Raw genomic sequence first — 23,907 nt, forward strand, 5'->3', positions numbered from 1 at the left:
GTAAACGACAGAGCACACTCTCATTAAAAAAATACCAAAATATAAGTCTTTTTGCATAGGTTTTTATAGGAAAATGTAGGAATTAATCCTGATGGCCTCCAACCTTTTTATTGGCCTATACAGGCAAAGAAGCTTACAATATGAGACTACTATTATTACTGCTAAATAGAGCCATTCTTCTGATGGACAGCAGCTCTTTTTGGGCATGAAGAGCATTTCGATCAACCTCAGATATATATAAAAACAATGCCAGTGAGTAAACCCTCCAAAAATGAAGCAGCACAGCCTCTTCTTCTGGGGGTGAAGAAAATCCCATTGTTCTGAGTATCTGGCTCGCTGCAACGGGATGCCACCACCTTTGAAGGCAGTGAAAAAGAAACCAGATGTGAACAAAGAGCTGATGCTATCACTCCTCTGCTCTGTTCTAAGATTTGGGGCCTCTGACTGCCCCAAGAGCTGCTCACAATAAATGGTGCCATTTACATCAGTGTATGCAGTGAAGATTCAAGCGCTTGGTGCCAAGGAGGGAACTGCGTTGGCATCCCTGGAGGTCAGCAATCTTCCAAAGCCAACGATTTCAGCAAGAAATTTCACATTTCCAAGGGTTTATGTGGGCCTGACAGCAGCACCCACTTAAGACGATCGTTTCCAAAAACTGGCTGATACGATGTGAGCTCAGAGTAAAGAACCTATCCTCTGCAATATCCAGGAGCAAATGCTTTTATGTTTATCACACAAAGCATCAGCACTCTGACAGGCTCTCCAGGAGCTGCTCCTTGCCTTCAAGTCTTAATTGTGCATTTGTAATGTGTTTTGTGATGTGTCTGTCCCCTTTAAGTCTCTGCTCTTTTATCCCCTCATGTCCCATCTGGGATCAATGCCTGGCTGGAGCTAGCTGGGGAAGCACTGGATGACAGTACAGTGAGATCAGAGTTCTTGGCAATTCCACGTGGGATTTCCCATTCAAACTGCATGCTTTGTGAACAAAAAGGACTAGCACTTCTTTGCTACAAAAGGAGAATGCCCCTGTAATGCCCTTGCTCTCCCAGACCACCCTGGGAATCATAGGAAACTTCATGGTGGGGTCAATTTACCTTTGCCATGGGCTGGCTCCCAGAGCTGGCTCCCTAAAAGGAGTTGCTGTTGCTGCTCTAAGTCCACTTTTGTACAGTTACATATTGAGGAACTTTACAAACAAGTCAGGAATGTCACTAGATGGGGTACTCAAGAAATGAATAGCTGCTCTCTGTCTGGTTGCCACCCAAAACTTTTACAAATACTTAATTCATTTTCATACTGAAATGAAATCTATATATATATATAGACTAGGAAATACGTATCTTTTATCTATTTGCTCATAGCCCAAGACAAAATCCCACTGCCTTTTCAGCGCCTTAGATTAGGAATGTAAAGGAAGACAACACTATCATTATCTGAAAGAGAAAAAATGCCTTTCTTAGCAGCTGCTTCTGCACCCATGTAAACGTAACAGAAGTGAAACGGGCAGGGCAAATAGGTTCCCTTCCACACAACCACCTCCCTTCAGCTCATCCTGCCCCGAGCAAGATGACTACGGTCATTGGCCATCAACTGAAAACTTTCACTGAATATTCATCCCAGTCCTCCACCCAGGAAAGAAGACTCAAAATACGAGGAGGGAAGGGGGCTTTCAGTTTTCAGCCTTAGCCTGTGGTCCTAACAAACGCATGACCTCCAGTTCAGCGACTGCAGCGTGCTTCCCAACCCGCAGCCGTGGCTGCTTCGGGGTCACTTGTCCTGGCTCGGGCTGACCAACATGTGTCCGAATCTCTAGACCTCGAGTCCACCTTTTGATTTTGAGGGACAGCATTTTCAAGGGAATGGAATGGTTCCCACGTCACGTCAGGATGACTGATGGCTGGCCGCTATTTCCACATTTCCCCGTTTCATCTGACCTGCTCTGATGATGGGCAAGGGTGTAATAGGAAATGCAACAGGGGACACGCTGCAAAGTTTGCTGTTCCTCTGGGCAGGGCTCCAGAAGCCACAGCAGCAAGCAGAGTGGCACCCAGCAGTGCCCCAGGGGCGGTCCTTTGGCTTTCAGGAGGATGCGTGTGGAGGTCCCATTTCCACAGACCCTAAATTCTGAGGCACACCAAGCTCCTACACAAAGCTCTGTGTCATGGTCTCGCCGTGCCCGACTCGGCTCTCCGCTCCACAATTAAAACCCAATGCTTCCAGTGGGAAATTTCCTTTTATTTACAAACACTCACGATGCCAAACCCCACAGTCCATCCAGGCTCTGGGCTCCCACTGTCCTCCGAGCAGCCTTTTTTTGCTGCAGCCCGGGCACCACAAAGCACCTCCAAAGCGTCCTCGGCCAGCTCCACCAGCACCAGCTCCATCTGCAGACAGCAGCACCAGTGCCTCAGCCCAGTGGCACCCCTCACGGTGCCCACGCACCGTGCCCAACAAACACACGCACCACGTGGCATACCTTACCTGGAAAGAGGCTTTATTGAACATAGCTGTAAAATTATCTCTTCAGTTGAATTACTGAATTTGCACAAACATTTCTCTACAGAATAAAAAAAAAAAAAAAAAATCAAGCCTTGTCATTGTGGTACTGCATCTCGTTGTGCTTTTTATACTCATGTTTGCAAATACGATGCTGTTTGTTTGTTTGTTTTCATGTTGGTACTCCAATTTCTTGCATATCAGGTTTTTTTAATCCTAGGGTGTCGAGAGAACAAGTAGTAATAATAATAATAATAATAATAATTATAATAATAATACTCCTCTTTAGACAAAAGTTTTTGTTGTTGTGTTCTTTTTTTTTTAAATGAAGTTAAAAGCTTGAGATAATTTAAGGAAAAAGGTCTTCAAATTGTCATAACCAACTGTCAGGGAAATGTACAATGCAGTGGAAAACCTGCTGGCTAACGGTACGCGTCGGGGCAGCTCCAAACCCGCGTGTATTTTGTTGCACAAGTGGAACTTTGCCTTCCCTGCACCAGCAGTGCCCCGTGCCCAGCTGTGCCCGCAGAGCTCAGCGCCGTACCCCCTAATGCACCTCCGCCACCTCTTCCTCTGGTTGACCCACCTGATAACCTGAAAGGAACAAATCAAAAGCGCTGCTCCCATTTCCAGGACCAACGGAAGCTATTTTTCTAATGGGTAATAAGCTGAAAGGCCATGGCTGTCTGGAAGGTTAAACAACAGAGAGCTCGTCCGTGAGGGCTTACGCAGCAGCTCAGGTCCGTCCTCCTCCAGGAGCGGCTTCGCTTCCTCGCCTGCAGTCTGCACACCCGGGCTCCGTAGTTGGTTTAGAAAATAGTTTGCACAAACCACATTTTAGCAGTGCAAGCTTCTGTGTTGAAATCATTATTATTCTACATATACTTTTAAATCAGGCTTGTTTCATTGAAGGCACTTGGTTTCCATGGCAATTTATAAAAGATGGTGGTTTGGTTTCTTCACTTCATTAGAACGGATGACTCAGTTGGGGAGGGGAGAGGGGTGTTCGAGTGGCCGCAAGCAAGCTCCGATAAGCCTGTGTCATATGTAAGCCCAGGTCTCACATCCTGGATCGTAATGCATGCAAAAGGAGACAGCATACAGTTATCGAGCATAGCCATGAGAAATGAAACAGAAATGTCTTAAAACAGCTCTGATTTGGGGTTACTCTCTAGGGGAGGTGACAGCCAAAGGCAAAAGGGCCTACATGTATTTAACTCTACACTAAAAACCTTCTCGAAGGGAAGATGAATGCCAGCTCTTCACATACCCTGTTTACAGTGAGGTGTTTCTCTCTCTGTTTTAATTTTATTATTTCCTCTCTCTCCTCTCTTTTTTTTTGTTTTTGTTTTTTTTGTTTTTTGGCAGGCCATTAGGTTTCCATGGTAACAAGCAAACTATTCATTTGAAACAAAACCAGCCATGACTTTGTGCTTTGACAAGGGTTTCTATCGCTCTGTTCCAAGAGTTCAACCAGATGATGCTGTATTCGTTACTGACCACAAAAGCACCTGAAGGTCTCTTCCTCACTTAGGCCAGATCTCGTTCTCACGCGTGGTTCATAGCGAGACACACTCCCATGATGCCTTTTATGTCCCCAGTGCTTTTTTAATTGTTTGTTTGTTTTTAATTAATTCATTAATTAATTATTTGAACTTTTGAGTCAGTCAGTGGAGGAATCTTTGGTAGTTTGTTTTTAAATGTCCATTTTACAAAGACTCTTTCTTCATGCCAGTGCCTGGTGAATCTTTTTGTAGCCTCTGCCAGGATAAGGTCACCTCTGATGACTTAAGACAAACATGAGGATGGTAACTGGGATAAGTCGTATATGTGCTAATGTCCCAACAGCACCTGATCGTAAATCTACAAGAAGGGGGAAAAAGGCAGAATTAAAGCTCTGTGTTATATGGTGTTGTAACACCAACGTGGGGATGGAGGGATGAAAAGAGGTTCAATTGTGACACGTTCATTACTCATTTCACACTGTTTTGATCCCCAAAACAATTTTTCACATTGCTTCGTCCCTCCTGGATCCCTGAGGAGGGCATGGGTGTAAGGGCTGCTGCTGCACCCAGAGAGCCCCGCTGCCTCCAGCATTTGCTGCACAGACAGAAAGCAAAACTCTTCTCTTGAAGCCTCTCTGATTAACCATGCAATACTCTGCTCTCTTGCAGAACACCCATTTCAGCAGATGCCACAATTTTACAGCACAAGAAGCAATTTGCTCTCCCCAGAGTGTGGAAGAGCCACTTACTGTTGGCTGGCTGGTCGGATTTCATACACTCTCCTTCCACAATTGATACATCATCAATAGCAATGTCTCCTTCGATGCCTGGGCCCCGGATCCCTTCAAATATAAGCTGCAAAAAATAAAAGGAACAGCAGTTCATAGGACGGCCAATGGGAAGCACGTAGCAGTAAACTCTCCTGAGGGGTTTGGAATACCATGCAAACACTTCCTAAGGGGCAGAACGTGGCCTCCGAGCTTAGCTCAAGCAAAGTGCTCCATTCTCTACATTCAGTTTTTGGACAGACATTTGCAGATTGCAAAAAAAAGCAGCTTTTGAATTGCCTTCTGCCTTCAGCCTCCAAATCAAGGCTCACCGTTCCATTGGCTTTAACCTTTGCCAAAAGGGTACAGGTGGTCTCAAGGCACTGTCAGTCATACTCTGTCGAATATTCTCATCTCGAGCCCTATCTACACACCCAAGAAGGGAACTAATGCCTGTATGGACACAAGTGCCTTGTAGCAAGGTGAGCAGCATTACTTCACTCAGTGGGTGGTGATGCACTGAACAGGTTGCCCAGAGGGGCTGTGGATACCCCATCCCTGGAGACACTCAAGGCAAGGCTGGATGTGGCTCTGGGCAGCCTGCTCCAGAGGTTGGTGACCCTGACCATGGCAGGGGGTTGAAACAGAATGATCTCTGAGGTCCTTTTCAACCCAGGCCATTCATTGATTCTATGATTTACTGTAAAACTTGTTATCAGCTGGGCACTACTGTTGTACAGAAGAAACCAAGTTATCTGCTTTCCTCTCCCAACGCAACACGATGCTGTCCTGTCTCACTGCTGCCTAATTAGCTCTGCAGAGGAGTGGACTCACTCTGTGTAGAAAGAAATGTATTCCCTAGCAAACTTCAAAGCCCTTCTAACAAGATGAAGAAATTATGCGAGGAATACATTTCGCGAGCAGCACCAATTGCACAGCTATCTTTCTTCTCCTTTTTTGCTCCCCCAACTCAGATCTTTGAGATACTTTTGGTTAACTTAGATGAAAAGTTCCTAACCTTTAATCTGTGACAATATTTGCATCAAAACCAATGAATTTTATAAGGGTATGCCGTGGGACTAATGGAGAAATTAACTCTTGGAGGTAGAGCCAATTTGACAAAAAACATTAATACCATCTGGAGCAAAATGCTTAAATTGCACCTCATAACGAGCTCACTGCGTTAGGGAGGTGTCCGTAGCACTCCCTCTGTATCCACTCATTTCAGCAGCATACAAGTCCAAGCCTATTCTAGCAGCTTCCAACATTTCTTTGCTCATCACTATGGTTCAGAGCTGCTCATGTGAAATGAATAGCCTTCATTATAAACAATGAGTAAACACCAAGGGCAGTGGAAGACACCCTTGCAGATGACAAGAGGGCATGGATATCACCCAAGGACCAGGCTGGGCCACCTCATCTGGTGCCTGATTTAGTGGTTGGCAAAGCATTTCTGTTCCATCACTGCCTCTTATGCAATGGGGATAAGATCAAAGGTTGGGATTGGAATCTACATGTGAAGTGAATCCAAACCACGTGTTCAGGATGACTGTTTTGGTTCATGCCCAATGACTGTTCCCAAAGTCACAGTCTCATTAGGGAACCCCAGGTATGAACTGCTCCTAAAAGTTTATCAGCATCTCACTGTCAAACCAAAACTGAAATGTATGAAGCCCAACACGATGTGTGGTGAATGAAGCAGACAGAATGCCACAGTTCTGAGAGGAAGCACTGCTGCAAAGACAGATCCTTCATTTTTTCTTCATGAAAAACCCAAGTGTTCCCTCAGACATCTAACGAAGAAATTACACCACAGACCCTAAACATTTTTTCATAGGAAATAATTTCATATTCCAGTTGGTAGTCTAAAATGATATATATATAGATATAATATCAGCTAACAGCGTTGTCTAAGAACTGAAAAGCACTTCCTCTTGGAGGAAATAGCTTCTGTTCTGCCGCTGATGTGTGCATGATTAAGCTCTGTGGTGCTCACCTATTTGCTGCAAGGAAAGCAATTACCTGTCCATAAAGCAGCTTTCAGGGCTGAAATGATGCTGTGAAATCCTGTGTCAGAAGCAAGGGTCAGTGAACACGTGCCCCAGGCCTGATGTCCCCACCTGCAATGCCTGCTGCTCGAACACAAGGTACGCACAGCCCAGTGCTGTCCCTTACCTGGAATGAAGTCGGGGGGTTGATATTGACACGGGCTTGGTTCCAGTGCTGCCCCTTATTTCCACTTGAAGACCACAAGGGGTTCTCTATCGCGGTCTGGCCTTTCAGCCTCAGGTAAACATTCAAGCTTCCTGGAAGGGAGGGCAAGAAGGTGAGCTGGTGAGCTGTGAACCGAGCTGGGGAGGTGAGGGCCTGAGCTGGTCAGGCTGTGCTGGGGCTGAGTGCTGGATCACTAGCAGTGCTGGGACAATGCACTCCTGCACTGCATATCTGGAACAAATCTCTGCTACGCAGTGCAGGTGGATATGAGGGTTTCTTAGCCCATATTGAAAAACTTTTACTTGGGAGAACTGTGCCTTGGTGAAGTGAACTCTCTGTGGCTCAGCAGCAAATTGGGCCCAGAGGCAGGGAGCTGTGCCCCTTGCTCCCAGCAGCTTGGGAAGGAAATGTGGCTTTCCGAGGGGACAGCAAGGAGTTTTTCTGTGCATTAGTGTAAATGGGGCATCTTCAGCCACCTTACCCAAAGGCAAATAAGCAATGCAGTTTCCTAGCTCGCACTTATATGTCCAACTTGTTTACTCTGCACATGGTTTAACTAATAGAGTGCCACAAAACACATCTGAAGGAGGTACGATGCCTTTAATCCTGGTAAGAAGCATTTTGCAAGGACATGCCAATCCTCATTTGAACCTCAGGAAAAAAAAAAAGCCTTCAAACCACAACTCCAGCTGTGTCTCCACTGCTGGCCATGAAGGTGCTGGTTCTAGCACAGATGTTCTTTGCAGTGGGTATCAGACCCCAGCATTCAGCTCCCTTCTGCACAGTGCTCCTCCCTCTGTGATGGGCTGCGAGCAAAAACCAGGCAGAGGCAGTACTGCCTTCATCGAGCAGAGTTCAGCAATTCCCTGTTTGGAGATTTTGGGAGATTTTGTTCCGGTTGCTCACTGTTCTGATTGCAGATGTGTGGGGCAGTGTCTCTGCGCTATGGGAATCACTGCATCTGCCTTTGTTTGAGAATGTTCAGACAGTCGGGTTCACACAAAACCACGATGCTTAGAGAGCTAGGAGTGGCATCTGGGAGGCTGACACAAATCACATTTGCAAGGAGACCTCTCAGATCTGAGGCAGCTGCAGAGTGACTCAGCTCCTGCTAATAAAAAGTTCTTATTTCGAGCAATGGTAAAACTCAGTGCCTTGGAAAACACGAGCTAAATGGGGAATGGAGTGGTGAGCATTCTCATCACGGCTGCTTCAGCAGGGTGCCCATCTCCTGGGAAGCAGTGGGGAGGTGGTGCTGCCAGAGCAGCTGGGCAGCACTGGTCCCTCCTACAGCATTTATTTTCAAATGCATGGGAGGTGAACAAGCCACACAAAGGAGGAATGGACTGTAGCAGTGACAATCCATCTCTGCCTGCAGGCACGCTGTGGGTACACCAGAAAGACCTCATCCTGCCACGTGCAGGAGCGAAACACTTGGTTCTCCCATTCTCTTCTACCCAAACAACCTGAGCACCTGGTGGAGCTGTGGGTTTCCCTGTTCACTGTGGGACCAGAGGGCCTTTTAGGGTCCCTTCCAACCCAAAGCAATCTGATTTTTTAACAACCGTGCTGGCTCCAAGGCAGGAGAACAGGCAGGACTACCTTAGGCAGCACTACCTGAAGTTACAGCATTACACAGAAAGTTGCTTTTCATGAAGACAAAAAGCAATGCCAATACCAAAGAAGGGAAGGAGAGCTGGTTATTAGTTCACCCATTTGTGCAGGCTGCCATGCTGCAGGACTGCATGGGACCACTAAATAATTTAGGTAAGCAAAGCATGTAAATCCAGCACTGCTGAGGTTACAGTGGACAGGGGCACCCACAGCTCCATCAGTGCTCAGAGCCCATCCCCTGACCTCGGGGGTGTGCAGGGATGGGGCACCACCACCTCTCTGGGAAAACTGCCAGTGCCTCACCGCCCTTACTGTAAAAAACTTCTTCCTTACAGTGTACATTGAAGTCCTGATGAGCAGTGCTCATCCCTTTTGCATGCTTCATTGGCTGCAAATTCCAGTATAGCAGTGAAGGGTCCTACCCCACCTGTGTCCCTGCCCTGGACTCCCCAGTAAACCCCCCCATTCTGCTCTGGGCAGCCCAGCAGGGCCCAGCTCGCTAGCTGTGTCCCACCAGTGTGGTAGTCACACTCCTGGCCACGGGCAGTTTTCTCATAGGCCAAACTTCTGTCAGAATCAAAAGATAACTTTAGCTGCATAACTTTCAGCAGCAGAAATATGGAAAGAGAGACTTGAAACAATGTGCTGCAATGGAAAATATATCTTCTAAACCACAGTTTTGGAGTATACATCATGTGAAATGCTGATTAGGACTGATGTACCTGGGCAAATTGTTGTACTGTAATAACCTCTTTCCTAAAAACGAACCAATTTATAAGACTGCAAACCTTCCAAACCTCATTCAAGTGGTTACCTCATCAGTGCAACCATTCCTAACATAACCATGTGCACGAATCACTGAAATCTTAGAACATCACCATTCCTGAGGTTCTTCTTTTCTCTTCCCTTTTTTTACTATCCTTACATGAGCAATACAGGTGATAAGAGTTCACACCTGCAGAAGCAAACGATGTACATTTGCTGATTTCGTAATTCATTCCTTGGATGCATTCTGCATTCTCATGTGCTTTGTAACACTTTGTCAGGATCACAGATCCACAGAGTTGTAGGGGTTGGAAGGGACCTCTAGAGATCACGGAGTCCAAACCCCTGCCAAAGCAGCTCCCAGCCCAGGTTGCACAGGTAGGCATCCAGGTGGGTCCTGAACATGAAGGAGACTCCACCATTCTCTGGGCAGCCTGTGCCAGAGCTCTGTTGACCTCAGAATATGGCAACGTTGAATTTAGTAAAGATGTAGGTGCCTGGGTTCAGGCATGTGGCTGACACTATTAATTTAGTATCTTTCTGTCTTTGGAGACAGAACAATTTTGTATAAAGATCATGTTAAACAGTGGCTAAAATGACATCATCTATATTTTTTAACAATATTAGAGGAGTGACATTGAGGGATTTCATTTTTTGACAGCCAAGTGTTCACATCACTGTAAAAAAAAACACCTGTGCAATCGTACACCCCATCACTAACTGTCACCATCATCACCTGTGGGTCCTTTGTCAGGTGGCACACTGTGTCAGCTCAAGCAATGACACAGTGAAAACAGAGAAGGAGATGGAAGGGCAGCCCAGCAGAAAGGCCAGAACTGCAAAAATTAGCAGTCACTATTTTGTGGGCAGTTGTTAACCTCAACAGCTGTTTTTCTTATATTTATCCCAACTTTAAGGTATTTCAGAAGAACTCTTTGACCCTTAATGGTCCTAACTCTGCTCTTCACTGTCCTACAGCAGAAGTAGGCTCACAGAGCACTCCATACTTGGTTTCACTCAGCATGGCATGGCTCCAGTGCTTCCTTCCAACACGCAGGCAAATTCCTCCTGCAAAGTGGAGTGAGCAGAACTTACACTGGGGGCTGCGTTTGAGCGCTCAGCAGTGCAGACAGCTAACAGAACAGAGTGAGCTGTCTGCTCTATTTATAACCCGAGCTCTGCCTGCAGCAAGCTGAAAGCTTCCCAAAGCGACCACCAGAATGCACTACGAGGATGTGCTTGCCCTTGAAAATTATCTATAAAAATACACCGAGTCAGGGCAGCGTGGCACTGGAAAGCCTCCCAACGCACTGGTAAGCACCAAGAACCCATGGGGATTTACAGGATTTAGAAAAATTGGCTAGGGCTTATACTTCTACATTTTCCCACACTGTTTTTTATTTATTTTTTAACACTATGCAAAGTAATTAAACACCTATCTTGAAAGAGCTACCACTAAAAATAGACCTGAAGATTCACCTTGGAAAGACCTGTTCCCACAGGTTTTGAGTGAATTGTTTAAAGCATTTCCTTTAGGACCAGTGTGCTGCTAATTGCTTCATCCCCTAACTTGCAAGGAATGATTCCAGACACCGTGACCAGGCAAAATGCTCAAAACCACGCAAAGCCCTTGCAAATCTTCACACTGTCAAGAGCCTCTGCTCAAAACGCCATGCGTACACAACATGCTCCTGTCAACTGCTAGAGGATTCCTGCTAGCATACTGATTGTGGGGAAGTTTTATGGCCAAAAGAATGCTCTTAGGAGCCTCTCTTGTCAAACTTGGTTGTAGCTGGTTTTGGAAGTGCTCCTGTGCTTCCTTTCCATACAACTAGACATTTCTCCTGCTAATTCTCTCAGAGTGAAAAGACAAGGTCGATGGCTGTCTCCTACCTATGTGCTGTCCATACATGTGATAGTAGAAGCTAAAACAGTAGGCTGTGTTCGTAGCTCCATAGGGGTTTTTTGGAGCGACGCTGAACACAGGACTGACGAGCCGGGCCTTCTCCCCTTCCAGCCTGGGCCGTGATGTCTCAATGTACATGTAGAAACCTAGGGAAAGGACAAATGAAAATTGTTATGTTGTGCTCTTAAAAACCCAACACATACACACGCAGGGCAATACCGGGCTATCTTGGTTAATTTTTTCACGTTCCTCTGAGAACACCACGGTTTCTGCATCATATTTGTTTTGCACTAAGCCCACATGTTTTCCACAGCTGCTTCAAAGATGTTTTCTACCAGGAGTAAAATCAGGGCTTGCAGGTCAGCGTTCATAAACAACTTCATATTGATATAACGTCGTATACGCTCAAAAAAAAAGAAAAAATCTTTACGATGGGGTGCAGACTCCAGACTCAAGGTTGCAATTTGTTCCTATAAACAATGAGAGGTGAGAATTTTGAAAATAAGGTAAAAAAATCCGGATGGAATCCTTGCAATGAACATTTTAAACTGTCCACGTCAATCCCAGTTCAACAGCTCACAAGGAGTGCACCGACAATGGCGTATTTACTTAATCCAGCCAAGCAAATATGATGCAGTATGATTTTTTCCCTCTTGGTAATAGAGGGCATGGGGCACACAATAAAATAGCACAAGTTACTGCAGTACTTGATAAATTCAACACAGTATGTCTGACTTTTCAAATGAAAATAAATACTGCAGTCAAGACGGCACACTTCTGTTAACAGGAGCAGCAGATTGAAAATTACACAATTTAGCAACACCCAAAGTAAAAAGGGGGCAAAAAAACCTCACTGTGATAGTCTGAGAGTCCAAGTTAGAATTTAAATGACATAAAACAGAAGAAAAGTTCAAGATGTGCTAGAATATTTCCCTACCAGGCTGTAACGTGAAAGAGATCGCCTGGAAATAGCACCATGGAAATAATACAAGATGGTTAATGGTGCCATTAGTGGGCTCTGCTTAGGGACTGGCTGCATGCCTCAGCTCTGGCAGTTCCTTTCTGAAGTCCTTGAGGTATGCTCATCTTGGTGTGCTTAGGAAGGACACAGCTGGCTGAAGCTTCCTGACCCCAGAGCAGCTGCAGAGCTCCCAGTACCGGAGGAACGAGCACACCCTGTTGCTTACCTTCCTTGGAGCCAGTCCGGTCTGCGTTTGGCCCTGTGTTGGGGGTGTATTTTGTGTCTCTAGTGGCAGTGCTTTGCTTTGTCCAGTCAAAATTGTCCGTATCATCTTGAGTGAAGAGGCAAATATTACCATCCTCAAACCCACAGTGGAACTCGCCTGCCAACACAGCAAAAGAGAGGAGATTTAGTGCCTGAAAACATTCAGTGCTTGCTTACTTCTCCATTAGAACGGATGTATTGTAGGATGGTGCTCATTAACAGCACTGGAAATAGATATACATTTATTTTACATCCTTCTCTAGTGTTGATTGTATGTTTTCTTTTAAGTGACCTCGATGAAAAAAAGGCACCGTCATCAACCTGTGCTAATGCTACTTGAAATTAATTATACTCAAATCTTGTCTAGATTCTCCTCACATATTTGGATATAAGCAACAGCCCTTAGAGACACTATCTCTTCTCTAAGGTTTCTAAGGAGCTGAGAAGAAGGGATAGCATGTCTATAAAATATGAACTGTGGGGTAAAAGGAAGAGGTAGGTTATTTTGAGTGAGAGATAAGAACATTTAGGAGAGGTTTACAGCACCTCTTCAAAAGGAAAACATGGTCTACAATGTGATATCTCTTAAATTACTCCTAGTTCTCAGTAGGGATGGGGAAGCAAATAATGGCTAGACTAAGAGGAAATATTATTTAGAGTAGACACGACGAAAATCTTTCTACATAAAAGTAAAATGAAGCACAGGAGTGGATTGCTCTGGAAGAACGTTGAGTCCCTATCACTGGATTATAACAGTCAGTTAGAAAAACATCTGGGAGGAAGGTTTAGGTCTACCTGAACCTATCTGGGCAGCATGGGTGACTGCATCATGTCCTAAGGACATCTCTTAGCGTGTTCATGAAGACCTTGGCTGTCTTGAGGCCAAGAGCTAAGAGCTTCTAAGGAAGGAAAGGAAGGAAAAAGAACCCCTGTCAGGATTACTGGGATCCTCTCTTCTGCAAAGCAGGTCTGTCAGACACCATCCCAATGATCCTACCTCTGGGTTATGATGGGATGGGGAAGTCCTATAATCAGGCATTTAGGAACCAAAGAAATCATAACTTTGAGGTTCAGTTTTTGTCTCAGAACAGAATGAGGCCCCGTGAAGTATAATGTGCAAAAGCTTAATTTTATACACATGAACAGTTCCTGCTGAGTTTACTCTTCCAGCAAAGTCGATTGATTTATCTGAGAAAACAAGCAAATCTCTCTTCTCCTGGGAGAATGCAACTGTCTGCATACTGTGTAAGCTACAGCATTCGTTATAGGGGTGCGATTTATATTCATTGTTAGGAGGAACTCTAACACCAGGTGCCATGGGATTATTCATCTGTGTTAAATTGAGAAGGTGTATAAATGTTTGCAGGTTTGGGGCTTCAGTAAACTATAAATCCACTTCAGCCACTGGAGCTTCACTGCAAATCAGTAAAGACAGAGGGACCTGGAGATTAGCTTGGATATGTACTGCAAAGAAAGTATGCTGCTCTGCAGCTTATTTAAAATCATATAATGCTGCAAACTGAAAAAGCAGGCTTGACAATTCCTCCCAATCCACTAGGTGCATTAGGAGTGCTTTCCAAGCCTTCTTCATTCTGGCTCTGCTCGTGCAGAGCAACACAAACTTCCCGCTGCATAGCAGTCAGCACAAAGCACTGCTCCAAATGCCAGGTTACCACAAAAACCCAGTCCACAGAAACCTCCGTGCTCACTAGCATCTCAGGCAGGTTGACTCGATTTCTCAATCTACCTACTGCCTTCATGAGATCCTCCAGGAGAATTAACTCGGAAACGTGGCTGGAAGCCAGCAACGCGATGAGGAGCCCATTTCAGGACTTCAGTTTGATCCTGGAATTAATGCTTTTTGAATGCTGAATTTGGAACGATGGGGAAGAGGCAATGCATGAAACCATTCGGCACAGGAGCAACTGCCTATCAGATCCAGTCCTGCAGCAAAGTGATTTCAGACAAAGCATTTCCAGCTATTCAGTGGTTCCTACCACTGCCCCTCCAGTTCATTAAAAGCTTCATTTCTGCGTCACACCTTCAGAGCTTTGCTAAGAAATTCCACCACATCAGCAGAACGAAATCCACATCAGCCCTTTCTTCAAGTGAAACAAATTAATGCATTCAGGCTAGATGAAGAAAGGCAAGTAGAAGTTTGCCATTTATCTAATATGAAAATACCAGTTTCACGTGGAACCCTGCCATTTGGAAAGCACTGGAAAAGGTTAGTGCTAAGTACTCTTGGCACTAAACACCTTGTGAAAAATAACAGATGAATACAAGTGGCAAATAGTTCTCTGGGATTTGCTCTGTATTTTCCCTGTGCAGGAAGTGGAGCTGCAAGAAGGAAGAAGACAGACTCTTCAGTGGTGTTTCTTGGATCAGGATAAGGTGAAATGGCTTCAAACTAGAAGAGGGGAGAGTTAGACAGGAGATAAGGAAGATTTTTCTTATACTTAGGGCAGTAAGGCACTGCACAGGCTGCCCAGAGAGGTGGTGGTGCCCCGTCCCTGCAGACACCCAAGAGGACAGGGCTCTGAGCACTGATGGAGCTGTGGGTACCAAAAATGGTACCAGACACCATTAAGGACAGAGGTGAATTTTTGGTTCAAGCCCACAGTAGTGCAAGTTATTAAATAAATTTATTGCCAGACATGGCAGAATATCAAATTCTTTTAAAGGTGAAAGGCTCTTCATTGTAATAAGAATTCTTGTTCTATAAAATTCAAGTTGAATACGACTTTTTCACATCTTACATCTTTCATTATTCAAGTGTAACATATAATTGCACTCACTGGTATGAAATTCTTAAATGCTTACACTGAACAGTTTACTTTATATGTCAACCATCACACACACACACAAAAGCAGTTCTAAGGCAAAATCTCATTTTTTTTAGTCATCTGATGCTACTTCCTTATCTACTGCAGAAATCTCATGAGAATGAATGTTCTCTGCCACGTGATTATTCAAGAATTGGAATGGGAAGGTGTGGCTTCAGTTTTCAGACATCTTTTCCCAGTTGAATGGGGCACTTACTCTTCATTCACAGTGGTGTAAAGAAAGTTAGAACTCAGCCCAATGGGTTTAGAAAGAATCAGAAGCTGGTTGGTGCTGTATAACAAACAACATCAGCATTGATTCTGCATTTTCAGTGAAATAAAATGAGTTTGTAGAAAACATGGATAAAGATGAGATTGAATTTGTTTTGGGAGGTAGAACTTCTCTTTTCCAGCAGATTTCTCTCCTGTCAAAGGGTTTCACTCAAGAAGTCATTGGGGAAAAAAAAAAGCAAGCCTTCAAGATTTAAACTTTTCTTTGGTCGCCTGAAAGAAGTGCCACCAGGTGCCCTATAGCTCCCACTGGGCAAACTCTCCCATTAGCAGACGTGCACAGAAAGGCAGACTGGGAGGCAGAGGAAGGACATGGTGGTCAGGTTGCCAGAAGTCTCCCTCCATCAAGCCAGCAGGGTTTCCACCTGAAGGGCGATTTGGGTGCCACCTGCACCATGCCACGTGCCTGGTAGAGCTGCTGCTTTGAGCTGTGCGATGGAGACGTTTTGAAAATGAGACAATTTCAGATCTTAAGATCATAGAAGATTATAGTGGGAAGCGCATGGGATTGCAATGCTTTTTTTTTTCTTAACATCAGAGAGTGTATGTTTAATACATTAATTAGCAAGGGCCTCATCTACTGCTCACTTAAGTCAATGAGATTGGTTCCTTCAGCTCCCACGAGCTTTAAACGGAGCCCTGATTAATTATTAATGCATCTCACAAGACCTTCAGCAAATAAGTTTAAAATTTACAGAAAAGTTTGGCCATCATCTGAGAGACAGACAGAGGCTGCTCACACAGCCTGCTGCTGCTTCTCTGCCTGCCTATGGCTGCACTATGGCAGTAATAATGGAAGAGCCCTACTCCCTTTACAGGAGCATTTGCAGTCACGTGCAGCTGCCTCTGGTGAATCTGTCTCAGCAGTTTCACAGCCCAGTTACACCTCTGATCTCCACGTTTCTCTGTGCAAATGAAGTCCATGGTTTGTGTATACACTGCATGAAAACACACTCTGTGCTTTAAAGCTGCTGATGAGCTCTGACTGCAATGGGAAGTACTGCGTAACTCACTCAGAATCACAGAATCACAAAATGACAGAATCACAGAATGGGTAAAGTGGGAAGGGACCTCTGCAAGTCCCCTGGTCCAATCCTTGCCCGTGTAGATGTACTTCAAGAGATGCACACGTAGTTCTCACGCAAGGAGAAATTACTTTGGAAAATGCTGTAAATGTACTTTTTCTCTGAGATGTTGCCTGCTAAGGCTCAGACACAGATCCTGCTCAGTCACAGAACCATAGAATTGCTCAGATTGGAAAAAGCCTTCAAGATCGCTGAGTCCAGCTGTAACCTAGCCATAATACACTGCTAAATCATGTCCCTGAGCACCACATCCAGACAGCCTGGGGAGCCTGTTCCTTAAATATTGAGGTCTTTTGCTTCTCCCATGAGGTTCTGGCAAGGTGTGGGGGGGTGGCCTCTTCTCTTGTGTAATAGGTCTAGGAATAATATTGTGCAATAATATTGTAGCAATAGGTCTAGGAAGAATGGCCTCAAGTTGTGCCACAGAAAGCTCAGGCTGGATGTTAGGAAACATTTCTTCTCTGAAAGAGTGCTCAGTCACTGGAATGGGCTGCCCAGGGAGTGGTAGGGTCACCGTCCCTGGAGGTGACCAAGAACCATTCAGATGTGGCACTGAGGGATGTGGTTTATGTGGTAGGCAGCCAGTTGGACTGGATGATCTCGGAGGTCTTTTTTAACCTTGGTGATTCTACCACTCTATGACTAAACTACAGCTTTGCCCTTTCATACTGATCTGCTATGACCCAAAAACTGAACTTATTTTTAGTGCATCAGGTTTTTCCTTTGATGGACTGCTTGGGATGGGGAGAAGGAAAGATGGGCTGGAGCTACAATATGTCCTTCCTCCACTGACTGTTGCTCTAGCACTTTGCAGAACAAGAGGAATGACACTGTCAGGCACCAGCTCAGCTTGTGTACAAAATTAAGGGGCATGACAACTGAAAGTAGAATAATTGTCAGTCACTTTTTAACCATGAACAACAACAAGTGCAAGGACAGCTCTTCATTTGGATAAAAGACAAACAAAGGTAAAGAAATACTTACGTAGGTGTGGATTTACTGGAGCTGAAAGGCAGAGCAAAAATAAAATTAGCATAAAGGGAAAAAATTAATTAACCAACACAGAAGTGATCCTAAATTGCCCACTGATCATTCCTCCCTCTCCCGAGGTCCCTGATTATGGGTCCCATGCTAAGACAGTCATCAAAACTGATGCTGTCCATTCTGAGCAAATTTTTCAGCTCCCTGACTAGCCAAAGGCAATGGCTTCCATGAGAAAAGCCTCTTCCACTCATTACACATGTGCTCCAGCACTAGCACATGCAACCTAGGGAATAAGATGCTGTAATTAAGCATCAAAGCTAGATTATCAGCAGACACTGTATGGGAGAGGACAGCTGCACATCAAAACTTTAGGGTGAGGCCTTTGTGTAGGAATCCAACATAAAACACAGGCTGCATTCATCCAGAACAGAGGTTCTGCATCATGCCTCACTCAACTGTCAGTCTTATCGATGTTCATGGATATTTAATGTAACAAACTATTCTTCTATTACATAAACAGCATTATTCTTCAGTTTGACAATGGATAGCACTTGCATTCTTCCCAGAAATCCCGATTTTCTTCTTAGGAAGCAGGAAACAAAAGCGCGAGTTTGAGTAGAGAATTTATCAGACCAAGAGACGCAACCAAGCAAATAAATAAATAAATAAATAAATAACAACAAAAACCAGCAAAACGTGCAGGCCTGCTGCATAAATCCTCCACTAGGGGGAAATATTTTAAAGATGTTCTAGATGACAAAGGAAGGTGAGGTGGGCTGCCCCCAAGTCTGCCAGCACTGCAGCACCTATGCCCATTGGATGTTGCTTTCCAGGGCTGGAAATAGAGAAGTGTTGGAGCAGTTCTGCCCTCCCCTATGCATCCACCTCTGCCCATACCCTGTCCCATGGCAGGAACAGTCCATGACCACTTCTCCTCTTGGGAGGCATCAAAAACAATTTTCCACCATTGCAAAGAGGTCTTAAGATTAGTTTGCCAAAAAATATTCTTTCTGTCTGTTCTTCTTTGGATCTATGCAATGCCCTTTGTGACTGAGCATGGTGACTGGTGCTGGGCAGCCTTGGCACAGTTGATAAAATATGGACTCTTGTTTAACAGAACCTCAGCAAAACCACCAAAAGCTCTATATTCCTTATTCTGTAATACTGAGGTTCACCTATCAGCCAGAGGATGGAACAGGATGAAAGCCAAGCCTTAGTCATGCTTACAGATATCTTAACCATGGAATGGGTTATCCAAGTTTGTGCCCAGACTGACCTGAACAATGCTAAACATTGGAAATTGGGTCTGAGGGAGAAGTAAAAGTCTTCATTTCTGTGCTGCCTGTTTGTAGAAGGGTATATTTGAGGATGGGAGATTTAGGAAACAGAGCTCTTCTGCTATAAGCCCTTATGCATATGAGAAATGGAAAGATGCTAAGCCCACGATTAGAGCTGTGTGTTATCATTAGGACATTTGAAATAAAACTCTATCTCCAGACGATGCGTCCAACTGGTAACCCCTGATTTCCGTGTAAGTGTTGCTCCATGTCTCACTGCCATCCTCAAGCTGTGTGTTCAGACACATGAACTCTCAGTTTCTGACCCCAGCCATGGTTTCTACTTAGCTCCAAACTCGACCTGAAGTTTTAAAACAGGTCTAAATCAGTGACTCTGCCACCTAATCTTTCTTCACTGAAACAAATGAACAGTAACTTGCCTCTGTGCAATTTTCAGAAACTTAGTCATTACATTATATTAGACAACCTCACAGCTTTTAGCAACAAATTACCTCTCATTCACCAGGAAACATTCACTTTTTGAGCTTCTTGAGTGACTGAACTTGGAATTAGCTGAAATTGCTGGAAACTATGTTTAGTGATGCTTGCTTTGTAACTAAACGCACAGGCTTTTATGGAAACTATCATCAGTGTGTAACCTTGAGTCATGCTACTCAGATTGCTCACAGCAGAGTGAAAAAGGCTTCTTGCCAAGCTAGCTGCAGTTCAAACTGATTGACAAAAGCAGAAAAACAAATTGAAGAAGTTAGGCTGAACTTATCTAACAAAACGAACTAGAAAAATAAAAGAAAACGGAAAATAAAACAACCCAGAAAGCTCAGTCTCCTAAATGGTGGACAAAGCTGCCCTGCAATTAAGTGTGACAGCTCTGGGTCTCACTGCTGAAAGGTAAGGTTGCTTGTGCACAACACGTGGGCAGCACGTTAAATTAGCCATGGAGATAAACCAATGGATGACTGATGGAGCATTTCCCAAGCCTGGGAACATCTGGAAAGGCATTGTGCCTCCGAGGGCTCTTGCTGCTCTGCTCTGCTGGCCTGGCTTGTGCTGGGGAATCTCAGGAGGAGAACCAATCGTCAGGAAAGATGTGAGCTTGGGTAGAGCAGAGGCAGATGATCCCTTAATCTCTCTGCCTTTTCTCCAGCGTGGAATAAAGCCCACTAGAATTTCAGCTTGTTGGATGACTTCAACTTGTCAGTGATCTATACGTGTGCAGGTGATAGCAGAAAAATGTGGGCATTATGGTTTGTTCTTAATGCCTGCCCTTGTGTTGCATGTAACTGCATATAAACAGCAACGTGTCCCAGAGATCCTTCCCGGCACAGACACTTGTTCAGGAATTTGCACAGACACTGAGACATTGTGCCCCCCTTTAAAAACATAGCTGCAAGCCGTGCTAACTATGAGAAACATAAAGCTAGAGGTTAATATGCTATATGGTCAGCTGCTGTGTTTTCCACTACTGGAAACTGCTGCCTACTTGCAGTAATTACAACCAGATCTAAAAGCTTTAATGAGGATCAGGAGTCCATACCTCTATACCTCTAAAATAGCTTGGTTTGCATAGAGGAAAGCAGTCTTCATTGTAAATATTGATTCTCTATGCAGACAAGGCTTTCTTCCTGCCATGATGGTAAGTGACTCTGCATACTACTTATAAAACAGCCTCATACTTACATCTGTGTACGCCCATAAATTTTTTAATTTATGCTCTATTTGATGGTTGTTTTTTTTTTTTTGTTTCTTGGGGCCCAGAAATATAATAATAAAAACAATAATAAATGGAGCAACTACATATACTTCTTCTATCCACGGTCTTGGCAGTTTCTAAACCTGTATAAGAATAGACAGGCAGGGCTGCAAAGTGATTGGCAGCCATCATCTACCTGCCAAGTCACGGAGGGCTGATTCTACATACAATAGTAGCAATGCTGGGGTTTGGGCTCCTTTCACAGAAATGAGATTAACTTGCTTGTTTACCACTGGTTAGAAATATTTAACCATGAGTGCATATCTCAAATAGTGTTAATTGGAATAGCTGGAGGACTTTATTGCTTGTTTGCATCACGGAGGCTGACACAGATTTATGTAAAGTGATGGAGATTATATTGAACCTGTTACTAGAAGACTTATCTGTTTTGTACTAGCCTTCAAAACACTCATTAGTGCTACTTAAACTGCCCTGTTAGTATTTACTTGCCAGACTGTGATCACAAGCAGAGTAACATATGCACCTCCCAAAGAATCTGTCAAGTGATGTTTGGCTGTAATTATCAATGTCACTCCTACTGTGATGATTGTTCCTTTCTCCCACTCCTCCTCTGCATGGAGGAGAAAATAACTCATGGCAGGCAAGGGATTACCCTATGAAATGCTTCTGCTGTATGTGAGATTTTGATTCGTGGGCTTGGATAACAGGGAGTTTTTGTATGTATAGCTCCAGCTTGGCAGGGCATACTGTAAAGAGCTCATTAATAAGGCCTTTCCTACTTTAGTAGTACTTTGGAAGTCTCCTAATTTTGGACAATGAGATGGCTACCAGCAGGCTAGCACACTGGAAGCTGTTGTTTGTATATATGAGCATTTTCCCCCTAACATTCCAGTTGTGGATTGTAATTTAAAATGTGATGCGCTCTGCAGCACAGCCCAATAAAAATGACTGCACAGGCAGGAGTAATGTGACTTAACTTCAGCTATTTGTACGTTAAGACACCTCATCTAAGAGTGTCCCTAAAGTCACAGGGAGACATGGGCATGTCTAAAGGGTGATTCATCCACCAGGAGAAATCCGGGGAAATCTCATTCTCTCTGGTAAGGCAGCAAACACAACCAGTGTGCTAGAAATGTCACGTTGATTCTCACACACTTTAAGACTAGTTTGAAAAATCGTTTTCGAGCAGCACCAACCCGTGGTTGTCATACTACACATGACAAGTTTCAGCTGTCAAAATAACTCCTATAGGCCACGGTCTGTCTATCCCCTATCTGCACTGAGCTGATACTCAAGTGTAAAGGGGAATGCATTCATTAAAGGCAAAAGACGCTGCTGCCATTTTTAGCAGCTCTAATTATCATCCGTCTGATCTGCTTTTCACACTGGCTGCGTTTCTTTAAAATGGGGTGAAATCTTGTTAATCTGCTTACAATGCTGAAAAACATGCATTTGGTGGGAATCCTTACCAGCAATACAAATGCATACGATTTGAACTTAAGAAAAAAGCTTTTCTACACTAAAGATGGTCAAACTCTGGTGCAGGGTGCCCAGAGAGGTTGTGGAGTCTCCATCCATGAAGACAATCAGGACCCATGGCCCTGGACAGCCTGCTATGAGTAGATTGGATGAGATGATCTCCAGCAGAACAAGATATTGCAACTTACTGCAATACTGCAAGATATTCAACTGCTGCATGCTCCCAAAAAAGTATTTCTGAAGCAGTGGGGTGAGAAACCAGAAGGGATGTGGTTGAAGTCCAGTGTGTCTGCAGGGCACTGATCAAAACTGCACACACGTACAGGATGAAACTATATTGAAAATATGAAGATTCTACTGTGGTTGGGTTATTTGTGTGTGCGTGTGCTTAAGGTCTTAGCAAAGGTAATGGGCAGAAATCTGTCAAAACTTATCTTCTCCATTTAAGAAAGATTCACATTATGTCTTCTATTTTCTGGGTAATGTTTATTATTATTTCTATTTCAATTCTGGTCTGCTGCTGTGCGTGCTGCTAGCCCATTAGCTGCTTTTCTAAGATTCTAGCATTTCAGACTGTAGCTATTGGATTCGCACCACAGTAATGTATGCAGTATCATTATTTTATAGCTGGAGTTATAACATGCTTAAAATTAGTCTGGTAATAGCTAGCTGACACTACAGTGCTTGGGCAAATGATGAGATAAAATGTGTATTTGAAACACATAAAGCCTCAGCGACTCTGGAACCCCTCTTCAAAGAGAAGTCACTCTAGGTTTGTCCTATTAGCACCTGGCTTATGATTAAACTGCATTTGTTGACATTGGTGTTGACATTGGAGTGATGGCACTGAGCACCACTGCAGGAGCATCCCTCCACCTGGAGCACAACGTGGGCTCCATGTCTCCTGGGCAGCTGGATTCTACTTGGCTCCCAATCAGCATGTTTGAAACAGAATGTCATTCACATCTGTGCTGATTGTAGTAGAAGAAATTTGCTGTAGACCAAATATGTATTTTACGTTGCATGGGAATGAGGATCAGGAGTCCATACCTGGGCTAGAAATGGAAATTACACAACGTTTCAATAACAGCTCAAACTCAGTGCTGTTGTGAGCCACAGCCGAGACCTCAGTCCATGTCCTGAGCCCTGACAGAGCACAACCACCACTGAAGTGCAGCAGTTGTGACCACGTGCTGAACACGGCTGTTTTTTCCCCCTGGTCCAGTGGTTGGAGTACTGGTCAGTATTTACATCATGGGAGAAAATTCAAGGTAAACAGGAAGGGCAAGTGACACAAACCCACCTATCACAACCAGCACAGACATCAAGCCAGCTACAGAGAAACGACAAATGTCCACAAAACGTCTGCTCTTGATCACCTTTCAGAAGACCCTGGGTCATCTGCAAGCCTCAAGAAAATGTCTACCCACCACTAACAATGGAACACAGACACTTCCTTGGTAGAGACCCAATGAGGAGCAAATGTCCAACAGGAATTGCAGCAGAATGACTAATCTCTCCTCATTTGTGTGTCCCCAGATTGAGTAAACAATTTTTCTAACTGAGTGTTTACCAAGGTGAGCTCTGAGAAACACATACTTGCAAACACTTTGTTATAAGAAGCAGAATTTAAGATTCATCCATCACCATTGATCTGGCACCGAGTGAAATGTGCAACTATGTTACTTGGAATTTCTCTTGAGGTTGTTTAATGTCCTGTTGCTATTAATAGAGTGCTAAAA

At 44.3% G+C, this 23,907-nt stretch overlaps 1 protein-coding gene across 3 annotated transcripts in view; it reads right to left on the bottom strand.

The window, feature by feature from the left end:
• Positions 1 to 2,134: 2,134 nt before the first annotated feature.
• Positions 2,135 to 23,907, bottom strand: part of MDGA2 (MAM domain containing glycosylphosphatidylinositol anchor 2) — a 267,795-nt gene continuing 246,022 nt past the window's right edge. For 2 of the 3 annotated variants that reach the window (XM_065748210.1, XM_065748222.1), the window contains 6 exons: positions 17,678 to 17,698; positions 12,455 to 12,610; positions 11,255 to 11,413; positions 6,944 to 7,074; positions 4,751 to 4,856; positions 3,054 to 4,359 (listed from right to left, as the gene is read on the bottom strand). In XM_065748210.1, the coding sequence (XP_065604282.1) occupies positions 4,271 to 4,359; positions 4,751 to 4,856; positions 6,944 to 7,074; positions 11,255 to 11,413; positions 12,455 to 12,610; positions 17,678 to 17,698 (662 nt within the window). In that variant the 3' untranslated portion in view covers positions 3,054 to 4,270. Of the gene's footprint in view, positions 2,558 to 3,053; positions 4,360 to 4,750; positions 4,857 to 6,943; positions 7,075 to 11,254; positions 11,414 to 12,454; positions 12,611 to 17,677; positions 17,699 to 23,907 lie in introns of those variants that run through there. The other variant, XR_010622915.1, reaches the window with a different exon arrangement.

Source organism: Cyrtonyx montezumae, unplaced genomic scaffold (assembly GCF_038088225.1).
Source record: "Cyrtonyx montezumae isolate F1298 unplaced genomic scaffold, pur_monq_1.0 scaffold_10, whole genome shotgun sequence".
Taxonomy (NCBI): domain Eukaryota; kingdom Metazoa; phylum Chordata; class Aves; order Galliformes; family Odontophoridae; genus Cyrtonyx; species Cyrtonyx montezumae.